General features: G+C 41.2%; 1 protein-coding gene across 7 annotated transcripts in view; it reads left to right on the top strand.

Annotated features, from left to right (window-relative positions):
* Window positions 1-14,639, top strand: part of DCAF6 (DDB1 and CUL4 associated factor 6) — a 291,082-nt gene that overhangs the window by 215,744 nt on the left and 60,699 nt on the right. For 5 of the 7 annotated variants that reach the window (XM_075195606.1, XM_075195607.1, XM_075195605.1 and 2 more), the window contains one exon: window positions 8,874-8,915. The exons of the other annotated variants lie outside the window; for them this stretch is intronic. In XM_075195606.1, coding sequence (XP_075051707.1) covers window positions 8,874-8,915 — 42 coding nt within the window. The remainder of the gene's footprint in view (window positions 1-8,873; window positions 8,916-14,639) is intronic. 7 annotated transcript variants of the gene reach the window in all.

Below are 14,639 nucleotides of genomic sequence, written 5' to 3'. Positions count from 1 at the left end.
TATTCAAAATTCAGACATCGTGCTAATGCCTTTATGCATAATATAAATATCATCGGAGGCAGAGGACGGCCTTGTCTCCTACTGTTGGTGATCCCAACCTGTTCAGAGAAATCTTCATTGATCTTGATCTTGGCCGTTGCTTTTTGGCGTTTGTTGACTTAAGGATCAAAGGGGTATTGGGGGAGGTTGCATAGTGAACCACGTCAATTATTTTTGTGGTGTTGTCTTGAGCCTTACGGCCCTGTACAAAGCCCACTTGATCAGGTTGGATCAGTTTGGTTAGAATAAGATTCAATCTGTTGGCTATTAGTTTGGTATATTATTTGATGTTCACATTAATTAGAGAGATGGTTCTATAGCTAGGGCTTCGTGAGGAGTCTTTCCCCTCCTTGGGTAGGACTGTGATGTGTGCTTCTAGGGAGAGTGGATGGAAAAGTGAGTTTGATCATAGATTGAGTTAAAAGCCTGTAGCATTAAAAGAGCTAGTCTTTCTTTGAAAGTTTTAAAATAGGATACTGTAAGGCTCTCTGGGCCAGGGCTCTTCCTTAAAGGGTTTGACTTAATGGCCTTATTAGACGGTGATGTTTTTTTTTAAGGGGCGTTTTAGCCACTGATGTGTCTAAGGATATGTTGTAAAGTTCAGAATAATAAGTATGATACTCTCAGCTGAGTAGTGGCCTGCTTCCCAGTCTCGTTTTTGATGTGTTGGATATAAGTTTGAGCTCTCAGTGCTCAGGCCAGAAATTTGCCTGGCATATTCCCCCACTGGTAGATCTGATTGCAGCATTTACGAAGATCAAGTTTCACTATATCTGATAGTAACTTGTTCAGTGCCATTCTTGTCTCAGCCAGTTTGGCAAGAGTAGCTATTTCTAGGGAGGCTTTATATCTCATATCAAGGGATTTTAGTTTCTGAAGGCGAGTGTTACATCGATGGCAGGTTTGAGTACCCAGTTGAGTTTACCACCAACTATTAGGATCCCCACTAGTAGGGAGTCTACTCGCTCCAGAAAGTTTTTTAGGATAGTAGACATTTTTCGGTTCGGAGCATACATGTTCACAAATGTTAAGGATCAATGAAAAATTTTACATTTTATCAGTAAGCCTCTGTCCGCCAGGAGTTTGTGTGACCACATCTTGGACATGTAGCCATTTGAAGAAAAGTATGGCCACTCCCAGTGTCTTGTTATCTTTATAATTGCACAAGAACAAATTGGGGTCAGGGTGGCTACTCAGGGGAGCTGCTGAGCCCTGTTTTAAGTGGGTGTCTTGTAGGAAGGCCAAATCTATTTTATCTGCGAGGAGGTCCCTTAGTAATCTAGACCTATTTTCTGGAATTTTCAGGCCCTTAACTTTTAAGGTAACGATTTTAAGTCCGCCTATCATTATTAGGGTATCCCAAGTAGTGACTGGGGCGTGCTCAGTAGTGAGTCAGGTGTTAGAACAGTGCAACCCGGTTGAGAATGGAGAGAGGGGTAGTGGAGACTTGGGAGTAAATGTATCAAGGTCCGATTTTGAAAATCCAGCAATTTTCTCACGTGTGTTTCATCTCGCAGATGTATTAAAGTGAGATTTGCTGTTAAATCGCCAGAGATGTGTTTCTGTCAAAATCACTATTTACAAAATCGATAAGGATCAAAGTTCCGACTATTTGCCACTCTAGCTATACAAGTTTCAAATGTATGAAGCTGCGATTAAGCAAACTCTTGCTTTAAAATCACTAATTACTACACGCTGCATCCTAGCAGTGTGATTAGTAAACACATCACTGTTAGCCCTAGTGCTGCCAGCCTACTGCTGAAAATCGGGGGGAAATTTTAGTTTGGGTCCCCCTGATTTTTTTTACTCAACCAGCACTAGGCAAACCAGCCTGGGGTGGGTGGCACTATAGCAGGGGGACACGCAGCAGTTGTCCCGCTGCCATAATGACAACCAATCCCAGGCTGTTTGGCATTGGGCTGGATTCCCTAGGGAGTGGGGTCTGTTGAAAAATACGAGCGGACCCCTCCTCTAGGAATAACCAGCCCAGTGCTGAAAGCACTAGGGCTCTTCCTACACCCCTGAGCGGTGGGTGTAGGGTAATAACGGCAAATTAGTACTTATAGTATAAGGGGTTTTCCCATGACAGTGTGGGAAAACACCTTATACTATAAATAGACCTCGCGGCTGAGCTAAGTTCATTGCGTATCGGAGCTTGTACACTGTACAAGCTGTTTCTGCGGTGTCTGTCTTACTTTTGCCTATTCTTACACTTTTGACAGCTACTGGACCTCTGGCTCTATAGACAGGGGCAGTGTAACAGTGATGTGTTTAGTAATCACGCAGCTAGATGAGGAAAACACAGCAGAGTTAGCTAAACGCGGGAGTGTTTGACATCGCAGCAAATCGCCAGAGATGACAATTGATTTTTAAGATCAGAGTAAAAATCGCAGTTTAATACATCTGGCGACTTGGAGACTGAAATTGGGGGTTATCACCCGTGATTTGCAGCGACTTTGAAACACTGAAAAAAATTGAATCTTGATATACTTACCCCCTGGAGTGACGAGGAAGGAGAAAGGGTTACGGAAAGATGATAGGCAAATGGTTGTGGTTGCTGGTGTGAAGATCTATAAAAAGCAAAAAGAAAAAATAAACTGCTTAATTAACCTATGCAGTTTCGGGGTCACTGGGGGTCAGTGACAGAAACAAACATATCGTGAAATCTTGTGCACATTAGTGCGCAGAACAACATATGAATGCAAATGTACTTAGCAATAATCAAAGTATAAAGAAAAATCTAACTGGATTGAAAACTTCACAAAGACCAACAGACCTTGAAGAGGGAGTGTGGTGTCAGCTCGGGGTTCCGCAAAGTAGCTGTGTCCCCGAGCCGACACTCCTCCCCCTTCCTCTAAACAGTAGAAATGCAGGAGTGAATAGACACATAAGAAGGACATTCTTGGTAAAGATGTGGAGCAATTTACAAAAATGCAAGAAAAGTTAGATCTGCACAGAGTTAGGACTTATCTCATCTTTCCCTTACATCGATATTATAATTTGTAGGGTGAGAGGGTGCTCTTCCAACGAATAATCAACAGAAAGACAAAAACGAAAGTTAGTACTATAGGAAGGCACTCTAGTTCCGTATAAGGAAAGTAATAATTAAAAACACAATCTTTATTGAGTATCAATTAAAATAAAAAGTACAGCTCTCCTAGGCCATTTTGTACATTTATTTCTATAATGGTGAAGTATTAAAATATGTAAGGAAGTGATAAAATAGAAAAGAAATAAGTGAATTAAAATTATATTTCTTCAAACCCTAGGTGGACCCAGCTTAACAGGGTTTAACCATAATACTTGTTTCTTTTAATGACAGTAATATTGTATTAATAAAGTGTTGAAATGGTTCAATATTTGTGTGCATTATTTATCCATTTATTACACAATCATATGTTCCTTTATGGATTTCAAACACTTTTCTATATCATGGTAATATATAAAAAAAACATTATCCGTTACTGCCTATTCACAGATATTTTAAATAATAATCCCATATTTTATGAGCCTCCCAAGAACACATATGTTTGTATTTTGCCAGGCTGAATTGTCCACAAATGCTCGCCTACATAGGGCTTTACTGGTCAATTTTTTACATACTGTTGGAAACATAAATGGTATTTACATGGAACACCACAATAGTCTAAGGTTATAAACTGATAGTAATTTGTTCTCAAATAACTTAAATTCTTAATTATCCCAGTATATTTTTTTAAGCCTTGCAAACCAGTCATATAATATTCGAGGGAAGTCGATCAAGCTTCATCTAAATGACCAACTTAAAAAAATATATAAATGGTCAGCCTCATTACTATGACATCTTCTCTGAATCTCCCATTGTATTGTACCAATGAGTCTTTCCCGGGGTCTGATATTCAACAGTTAATAAATGGCCAGTACTTGCTCCCTAATCCGGTATTATAAAGACGTTAAAACGTTAATCGTCTTATTATAACTTCATTTCAATTAGAGTCATTTGTAGCCGCCGTAGAAAATTTTAATATTCATTTGTGTTACACATTGGAGCTCTGCGGCACTGCCGCTCGCTCGCTGGCCCCACTTCCGGGTGGTGACATCAAAAATTGCGTCAGTTTCCCAAACCTAGGGGTTGAAGAAAAATAATTTTAATTCACTAATTTCTTTCTATTTTATCACTTCTCTCTATATTTTAATATTTCACCATTATAGAAATAAATGTACAAATTGGCCTAGGATAGCTGTCCTGATACCTTATATTTTAATTGCTACTTAACAAAGATTGTGTTTTTAATTATTACTTCCCTTATACGAAACTGGAGTGCCTTCCTATAGTACTAACTTTCGTTTTTGTCCTTCTTTTAAAGATGTGGAGTAAGCAGATCAGGTGTGTGCCCAAGGAGCACTCTTGAACCGCAGTTTAACAGACCTATGATAAACCCGAAAATTCGCCAAACTACTGTGATAGCAAACAAATTAAATTGTAAGGAGGTGCTCACCCCAGAAAAGTACACTTGAAGCTGTAAGGGTTGTCACTTGCTACTTAAAGACTACATAGATGTTTGGGTTTCGCTGACTCACAAGGGACCCTAGGAGACATGCGTGTGGATCACCACATCTGCGCCAATGGGCGTGCTTCAGGGCAATTGTGTAGAAATTATAGGAATAAAGAGTTGATCCCTGGTCTGTGTATTGAAACCTCTATGCTTAGGCTGTCAATGCAATATACAAAGTAGCCACTAGATGCCAGTGATATTTTAAAGTCCGTTCATATAGCAAAGAGAAAATGAAGGTTGGTCAGAGTTGACTGTACATTTTTATGGCTGATGCACTTTCTTAAGGGTCCTGTATAGGTGTTTACACTGCTGTGGATCGTGTTTACAGCAAACAGAAGACATCTGTAGTGCATTAGTCAGGGTTCCGTGCCTGTAATAGCTGCCGCCCAAGTGCTAACTACGAGTCCTGCTGTACGTGCTTCAGAGCATGCAGGCAGGTATTTCAGCGCTGGGGTCCCACACCACTGTCAGCCAGTCCTTGATCTTTCGGCAGGGTTAGTGTAGTCAGTATTCAGAAGCTTGTCAGGGTTGTCTTGTCGGCTGGTGTATAGCTGGTGGGGATGTCTCACAGGAAGAAGGTACAGGTGTCTGTCTGGTGCCACCCAGGGTGCCTGCAAGATGGCTCCATCTGGGGTGCACTCATGGTAGGAAAGCTATTGCTTGTGCCTTCTCTGTATGGAGAGTCAGTCAGCTGTCTGATGGACATGAGCAATGCCGTGTATATGCACCAACATTTCGGGAGGGCCGGGCGGCTGCATTCCCCGAAGGAATGCTCCAGTGTTGCAACCCCCGCAGCAGCAGGTATGTAGGCCATGCGCCTTGGTGAGCATGTCCTCTCCCAAATTCCACCACCGGGATGTCTGCGGGCTGTGGGGATCCAGAGTAAGTGCGTCCCAGAAAAAGTGTTCAATAATTGGGAATGTGTCCCAAATCGGTGTGCGGGGAGCAGGAGCTCTATAACGCTGTAGCCATTCGACTCCAGGTACAAATTATTTTACCTTTCTTTAGCTATATATTCTTTTACATCCACTGGGGGACACTGCGACTGTGGGGATATAGAGCCCAATGCTGGAGCTGGGCACTTAATATTCAGGATTCAGAGAATTCTGTTTTTCCGATTTTTCCCCTTTTTTTTTTTTTTGTTTAATGTAGTATTGCTTTTATTTCTTCTCAACAATTGGCCAAATTGTTATAGGAACCTTTGGTCTAAATCAGATAAATCGGAAGTACCACAGAGGTTTCCAATTGTTTAATTGTTTTCCGACTGAGGTGACAGCAAAGGAGGAATTTCCTCCTAAATTAGACCTTCCCATGGCTCGCTTGTCTAAATCTACTACCCTTTCAGTCCCTGGGGTTTCTTCCCTTAAAGACCGCACAGAGGGAGTTCTAAATGATCAAGGGTCTTCAGTCAAGCTTTCCTAATTATGATCCGCTGTCCTTATGGATCATATTAGACTCAGATTATATTGTGGTGGTGGTTCTGGATGCAGCCTTTGTTTATTCTAGAGTTTCTACTTTAGCTGTAACTGCGAAAATAGCCCTGTGGCTCAGATCTTGGGATAAGGAGTCAGAGGTCCCTTAAATCCTTGCTTTTTGATGGTCAGTCTCACATTGGGCTCGAGTTGGACAAGATTATTAGTCAGGCATCTGGTGGTAAAAGCATCTTTCTTCCATTAAATGCTCCCAAAAATAGTACTAAAAATTTAAGGGGAAAAGCAGATATGGACTTCCAAAAGCCCTCCAAACTCTGTGATAAACCTACAGTATGATGGTGTTTTTTTTCCACACCCTACTGTGGTGAGCGCTCACCTTTGGTTTTCCGGGACCACAGGATGGCCTCTTCTTCAGAGATGTGGGTAAGAGGCATTGTTGAGAGGGGAGTATATTTTAGTTCTTCTGATTCTTCCTCTGTCAGTTCTTTTCCACCAGACTTCCTGGAAATGGAACCAAAGACTGGCTCATATGGCACCCATTCAATTGGTTTCAGCAGTGATAGTTCCAGAAAGACAGAAGATTCCAGGTTTCTAGTTCATAAACAGGACAGGATATATCAGTTAATCTTGAACTTGAAATCACTTAACCCCAGTCTTCGGGGTGGACAGGTTCAAGATGGAGTCCTTACGTTCAGTGAATAATAGTATTGAGCAGAACGAGTACCTTGCTTCTATGTATATATAAAAGAAGCGTACCTTAACACCCAACATCAGAGCCACCGCAGGTTCGCTATAATAGACCTCCATTTCCAATACAGAGCCCTTCCTTTTGGTTTGGGTGCAGCTCCCAGAGCATTTGCTATGCCATGGCAGTTAAAGCTGCTCTGCTCAGGTCAAAAGAAGTCAACATTGTACCTTATATGAACAATTTCCTAGTAGAGACAGACTCTCCAATTTGTCTTCTCAACCACCTACAGATGACAGCTCCGCTTGAATCTCACAGATGCATAATCAATGATCAAAAATCCACTTTCATATTTTTGGGTCTTATTTTCGATACTCCCTTCCAGAAATAATTTTTACTTCAGGAGATCATACATACCTAGAAAGAAACTAAAAAGGCATGTTCTATCTCATAGTAGAACACCAGTTCTCAGGTGTATAAGGCTGTTGGTAAAGATGGTCAAAATTCTAAGCAGTACAATACACACACTTCCATTCTCAACCTTTTAGAACGACTTTTTAAGAAAGTGGTCCGAAGTCAACCTTCGCTTAGCTACATAATTAATCAGTCAGTCATCTCAGATATGATAATCTCTCCTATGGTGCATGAGGATGACCAGTTTGAACAAAGGCTGTCACTTTTCCATATGGGACTGAACCTTAGTAACTATGGACCCCAGCCATCAGGTTCCCCATCAATGTTCTACAGTGAAGAGCCGTGACAAATGCTCTTGTGAAAGCTCAAGTGTTCCTGAAATGGAAAGTGATTTACATTCAGACGACAATGACATGTCTGTGGCATACATGAATCATTAGGGGTGGTACCAGGAATAACCTAGCGAGAATGATCTATATACACCCAGAGCTTTTTTTCTTTTGTCAGATAATGGAAAGGTGGGGTCTGTCACAGCTCGATGTGATGGACCTCTTTGCTGAACCACAAGGATCGGTTCTTGGCCAGTAGTTGGCCTACAGGAGCAAATAGGGAGTGATTTCCATGGCTAAACCAATGTTTCCTAAGGTGAGGATTACATTTCTCAGTCTGCTTCTGTGGGATGTGCTGATTATTAATAAACATGTTTATTAAAACCATAACCTCTTAATATGAAATATATTTTATTAAACATAAAGGGCCAGATTGTGTGCCGTAACTTGCGTGAAATAGTTGTGCACATGTTCAGAACGATCCATACACCAATCAACGCAATTGCATGCAAATCATGTCCGAATGCAAATGACACTTCTGACTGCCTACAAATCAAAGTGTGGAACAGGATTGGGAAGGGGTGGACAAACAGCATTTAAAGATGCAGATGCAACCAATTCAAGTCCTGGGTTTCTCTTAAGTAAGCTGGTTTCAGCTATACCATTTGCACCAGCTACAGGGCAGGTGTATGTGCTGACTGATAGTGATGACACACACAGCATAGTCTTTTTTTGAAAAGTACATGTATACGTGCCACTAGCTAGCACAGAGCATATGTATTGACAAGCAAAATAGATAATAAAAATGCTTTGTATGTACAGTATTCATTAAGAACATCTTTATGTATTTAATGTAAAAAAAATATATATTATTTTTTTTATTCATTATTATACTATATGGAGTTCTTTATTTTGTGTATATATACTACATACTGTGCTCTCTGTTAACATACTGCAAGTACCTTACAAAGTGCATACTTAGACCAAGATTCAAATCGAAACTCATCTTGTGAACCGCTTGCATTTGAATATGGTTGAAACTACACAAGTTTTGCGCTCTTTTTTTAATCCACAAGTTGCGTTTCAATTTGAATCAAGCCCTAAATATATATTAAACAACTAAACTATTGGATCCGTCTGTCTGTTTAATCTGTTTTATTGTCAACAGTACCAACATGTGGCGATAACGGGTGTCCTGAGAAGAATGTACAAAGGATGCAAATATTATTGAAAATAGGACGGAATATTTTAGAAAAAGCATTTTTAGATCGAATCTGGGATGACAACATGTCCACTTTAAAATTTGTTTTCGCAGAAGTAATAAATCGTCTACATTATAGACTTACATTATACCTGTTATTATGACTGTAATAATTAAATAAACATATTTCCCATGTATGAAGTGGTAATGATTATTTTTATTTTCTCACCTTGACAGATTAAGTGTCGGAGGGCCATCAGTAACTGATAGATTAACAAGGTAACTTTAAATGCACTTTTTACAGGTAATTTTCTACTAACATGTTTGCATATAAAACAGTATTGTCCACCAGCATATCTAAGAAATCTCCTTCAGTCAGTCTTGCATGATAACCTACCTGACTTTGAGATGCAAAAATCTCCAACATTGAAAACATATTTGCAGTCTTAGATTTCCACTCCACAAATCAGCATACCTAAAAGAATCAGCAAGTAATGCATAAAAAAGCTTTTTATTTTATACAACCATTGTCTACACTTATACATTAGACATAATGCATTCGATAATATCGTAATTTCTATACTGGACACCATGGAAACCTATTTTCTTTTTAAATAAAGTTACACAGCTAGTGTGTTGTTGTGTTTTTTTTTTTTTTTTAACCTCTCACTGAATTTTAACTTTGATCATTTGATTTACTCGTGCGGGAGTGAGGTGTTTTAATGTACTTACTCCTCTAGTGAATGACAACAATTGAACAGTTTAATTGTCTCTGGTAGATGTGTAAATCTTTTACCTTCCTTTCCTAGTATACAGATACCTAACTCCTGTGGTAAACCAAAGCATTTTATAACTCAAAGTTAATGAGCTGAAGCTGGTGATGTTTTGTTTTTCTTCAGCATACTAAACACGTTTCCCTGTATAAAACTCATGTTACTAATACCTTAAATCAGATAAAATATGCACCAATGCAAAACATGTCGATATATTCAGCTTAATACAGTCTTGCCAGTAACTCCTTCTTCTGCTCATCTGAATGATAGCTCCACATACTAACCTTTAAATTTGCTTAGTAAATTGGCATAGCACCTTGCTTTGACATGTCTCCTATAAATTCATGCTTGAAATTCTGTTTTTGGGCAGATGTAGCCATCTTCAGCACACCTGCCATCTTATATTCTCGTAAACTGTTGCATGTGTGTGACAAAGTCTGTATTATTTGAGTGCAAAAACAGATTTATTTATTTTTTGTTTGCCACTTCACTTGGAAGAATACTCTGCATGTGCTATAAACCATACATTTATTTAAACCATGCAATCATTCATTTAAATGATTATATTGCACTAAATAATATGTGGAACAATGTCGTACCATAACAACTCTTTTTACAAATGAGCATAAACATGTCTTACTACTTCAACACACTGAAATTTGTAGTGGCCCATTATATAATGAAAAAAAGCTAATGTGTTTATGAAAAATAGGGTTTCAGTGCTTATTTTGGGGGAAGCTGTGTTTATTGTTCCTGTTTTGTTTTTGTTTGTCCACGTACAAAATAAGTGGTGTTTTTCAGTGTTAATGAGTAAATATACCATAAAAAACAGAAAGTCTTATTATTATTTGCTGCTGATCTTATTTTTATTTACAGAGGAGAAGGTGTTAGGGGATCCCCATAGAGTGAATATGATGCCAGAGATGAGGGGAAGGAGTCATGGTACAGTCTGGGGGTGTCAAGGTACAGAGAGGAGACAGTCAGGTGGTCAGTTGAGAGAAAACAATGAGATTGATTTCCAGAGGAGTATAATGTATAATATTTTTTTAATACATTGCCACCCTCATTTCCAATGTAATGTATTACAATAAGCTTGGTGGTAAGGCTACTGAGCAGAGTCCCCTCTCACCATTCGAGTTCCACAAACTTTCCTCTCACTTTAACAATATTCCTGGCTACTAGCCACACAATTACTTGGTGCAGTTCTTTATTGCAGGAGCAGTGCATCCATTTAATGTTTCATCATCATAATTTCTTGCAGTTTTAATGAAGCCTAGACGGAAACCTAGCCTGTTTGGGAAAGTTCTTGTGTCTATGTGTGTGTATATGTATATTGTGACATAATCATCAGAACAGGTACCATCTCCTGGGGGGGAAGATGGCGACGAACAGCAGCAGTAAACCACACAAGTCCAGTTTCAGGTTAAAAACCACATCTTGTTTATTCACCAGCTTGAAAACAAAACAAAGCATAAACAAAATCCTAGCCATCTGGCTACTAGCTAATACATTGTAGCGCTACCCTGTCTCAGGTGTTGGACCTTGTGTCCAAACACACACTAAACATATTATTGCTCACCAAAAGCCGAGTGTCTCAGGAGGCAACTCACCTCCTCCCCAGGTCTGAGACAATGATTGCATATCCTAGCTGCTTTTTCACAGGCACCTCACAGGTGCATCTCTTGATCAGTCTGTTTAGAGACTGGCAGATCAGAAGACCTGGGGGTAAATGTATCAAGCTGAGAGTTTTACGGCGGGTTTGAAAAGCCAATCAGATTCTAGCTATCATTTATTTAGTAACAGCTAGAATCTGATTGGTTGCTATAGGCAACATCTCCACTTTTCAAACCCGCCAGAAAACTCTCAGCTTGATACATTCACCCCCTGGACTGGGCCTTATGTATGGAGCGCACCCTTCCCTTTCTCCATACATAACACCAGGGACCAGGTTTTGTAAATACCCCGTGGGAAGCTTTACCTACACATTCTAACTGGTGTTTTAACTTACACAATGCTGAAAGCCTGGGACACATACCTCTGTCATTTAGCCTCCTTCCAGTGACTCTGTCACTATATATATATATATATATATATATCTATATATATATATATATATATATATATATATATATATATATATATATATATGTATAATATAATATGCACACACACACTCACTCTCCCTCGCAACTAGGATCATCTACCATTTGTATCCAAGTTGCCAACATTTAGTAGAAATTTTCAGGGACACTTTTTTCCTTCAAAGGAAAGGTAAAAGCATTTGTAAAAGAAGAATTGAGTGGGGGGGGGGCGTGGCCTGGAGCAGCATGGAGTAGGACACTAGTTCTTCTAGCTCCCGCAAAATCCTTTGGAATTCATATCCTGAATCCTCTCTCCGGTTGCTGCTGCAACCCAATTCTGCAGCATACAGCACTTACCTCCTCCTGAGTTAGGTTTGAAGGCTTTTCGGTGCTTCTGTGACCTGGTGCAAGTGCCCGGACGGGGAGTTATTTTGACCCCTGGTGCTTGCTGACCTGCCGATTAGCCCTGTCTCTGGTATGGGAGCTTGGAGACCTGACTGGCATTTCTCCCCTGGGACTCACCTGTTGCCTTTGTCTGCGGAGGAACGTTCTGCTGAAGCGCTGCCTGACCAGCGGAGGACGGGGAGATCGCAGCGGGAACAGCGCCCGCCATCTTGGATGTCTGCTGTTTGCTGCTGGGAGGTAAGGTGGTTGTGCCCTTTGCGCTGGATGCTGGCCCGCTCAATCTTCCAGCTTATATCCCCTCAGCTGCCGAGTGCGCATAGCTGTGCAGTCATCTGTGTGTGTGGTCCCGGCGGAGTGAAAGAGACTGATACCCGCTGACAAGAATGCGCTGCTTGTCTATGGGGGTATGTGGAAGCAGCAGCTGATCCTGATCCTGTATAGTAAACTCAAACTGCAAGAAGGACTCTGCAAGTGAAGTGTCTGGCAAATGCTCCCCTCCGACACAGCTCTAACTACTTTGGGTGCAGGGAGAGCACTGTGAAGCAGTTGCCCGCCATTTTAGACATTAATAGGCTGATCCCTCATGGTAGGCGCCATTTGTATTTTGTATCCTGATCTGATCTGACAGGGAAGTTGCAATCTTTACAAAACCGCAGTGTACAATAGTACCCTATAGAGCCACATCTTCTGTGCTGATCAGCTTGGTGGAGGCTGAAATCCCAAATAAATTTGTAAGAGAGTGAGTGTGGGATACTCTCTGTGGGGTGCTTGTGACATGCCGGGGGAAAAAAGATCATTGCAGTCTGTAATAAACAACAGTGTTTAGCTGCTTCATACAAAGCCTCATCCTCTGTGCTGACCAACTCAGCGAATAATTTTGTAAGAGAGTGACTGTGGGATACTCTCTGTGGGGTGTTGATCCTGTACTACTACACTGTATTTTTACCACGGTGAAGAATCAAAATAAAGGGAGAAAAAGGGGAAGAATAAGCTCCAACATATTCTGCTGTTTATTCTGATATACTATCCCAGCTGCACTATGGGAAAGCATCGCAGCGCAACAGCCGCGGTAGGTAAGTTGGAACGCTACACTCGCCAATCTACATCAGCTGCTTCTAAAGATACTGGGCAATTACCAGAGGCACCGGTGAACTCACCTAATCTGAGTCCGCAGCCCGCAGAAATTCCTCCATCTTTACAACAGATACCTTAAGCTATAAATGCAAGTAAAAAAAGGTCACAGATAGGATAGGTGAGGTGCAGGCCGACCTCTCCCTCATCCGACATGACCTTCAAAAAACACGTGAACGGCTGGGAGAAGCGGAACATAGAATTTCATCCTTGGAAGATGCTGGTGCTCCTGTACAGAGGCAGATTTTGGATTTGGCGACACAGTTGAGCCAGTGCAAGCAGAAATTCTTTGATATGGAGGGGCGCTTAAGGCGTAGCAATCTGAGATTTGTAGGTCTTCCGGAAAAATCCGAGGGTCAGAACCCCGAAGCCTTTTTGGAGAATTGGTTGCCCCAAGAATTCGGGAAAGAAGCCTTCTCCCCTCTTTTCTCAGTTGAAAGAGCACATTGTCTCCCTCCTCAGGCTCCACCACCTGGAGCCTCCCCTCGTACATTTATCGCAAAGATCTTTCATTTCAAAGACAGGGATGCTGTCCTCCGTCTGGTACGACAACAAGGTCCTTTAAAGTTCAATAACCATATTGTTTCAGTTTTCCTTGATTTTGCCATGGATGTACAAAAATCCAGATCCCAGTTTGGTGCTGTTAAAAGAAGATTGAGAGATCTACAATTGCCATATGCCATGTTATATCCAGCAAGGCTGCGCATATCAGCAGACGGGAAACAACACTTCTTCACGAAACCCAAGGACGCCGTCGACTGGTTGGATCGCAGAATGCCTGCAGTGGATTTGGACACTTGATAGCCTAAGTTTTCAAATATTCAATTATTTCTATTTTGTCTTCAATTTTACAATTGATGTTGCTAATACAGATTATGCCTTCTCGCCATTTGTTTAGAAAAAGGCTTTGTAATAGAAGGTTTACCAAAGCAGAATTGGTTGGAGGATTCTAAATACTGGAGACCTCCTACTAGTTATAGTCGCTCTCCCAATTTTGGGAGAGTCACTCTCCCAATAGTCACTCTCCCAATTGTGGGTAGTTAGATAGATAGTTTGGTTAAATTGGGGTAATTTAACTAAAAAAAAAACAATCTTGACCCCACCTCTCTTGCTAATTATCGCCCTATCTCTCTTCTCCCCTATGCCTCCAAATTACTTGAGCGGATTGTCTGCAGCCGCCTAACCAGGCACCTCGCGGACAATTCCTTCCTTGACCCTCTCCAATCTGGCTACCGCCCCCTCCATTCTACCGAAACTGCCCTGGACAAGGTTACTAATGATCTCCTGTCAGCCAAATCCAAGGGTCACTTCTCCGTGCTCATCCTCCTTGACCTCTCTGCAGCCTTTGACACCGTGGACCACCCCCTCCTGCTGCAAACTTTTCTCTCTCTCGGCCTCTCTGGTTATGTCCATGCCTAGTTCGCCTCATACCTTGATAATCGCTCCTTCTCTGTATCCACATCTGGTTCTTCCTCCTCCCCCTACCCTCTCCCCGTAGGAGTCCCGCAGGGCTCTGTTCTTGGCCCTCTATTCTTTTTGCTCTACACTTCCTCCCTTGGTGCTCTCATCTCCTCCTTCGGTCTTCAGTATCACCTTTATGCTAACGACATTCA

The sequence above is a fragment of the Mixophyes fleayi genome, chromosome 2 (assembly GCF_038048845.1).
Source record: "Mixophyes fleayi isolate aMixFle1 chromosome 2, aMixFle1.hap1, whole genome shotgun sequence".
In the NCBI taxonomy this organism is placed as follows: Eukaryota; Metazoa; Chordata; class Amphibia; order Anura; family Limnodynastidae; genus Mixophyes; species Mixophyes fleayi.
This window is presented reverse-complemented; position numbering and strand designations above follow the sequence as displayed.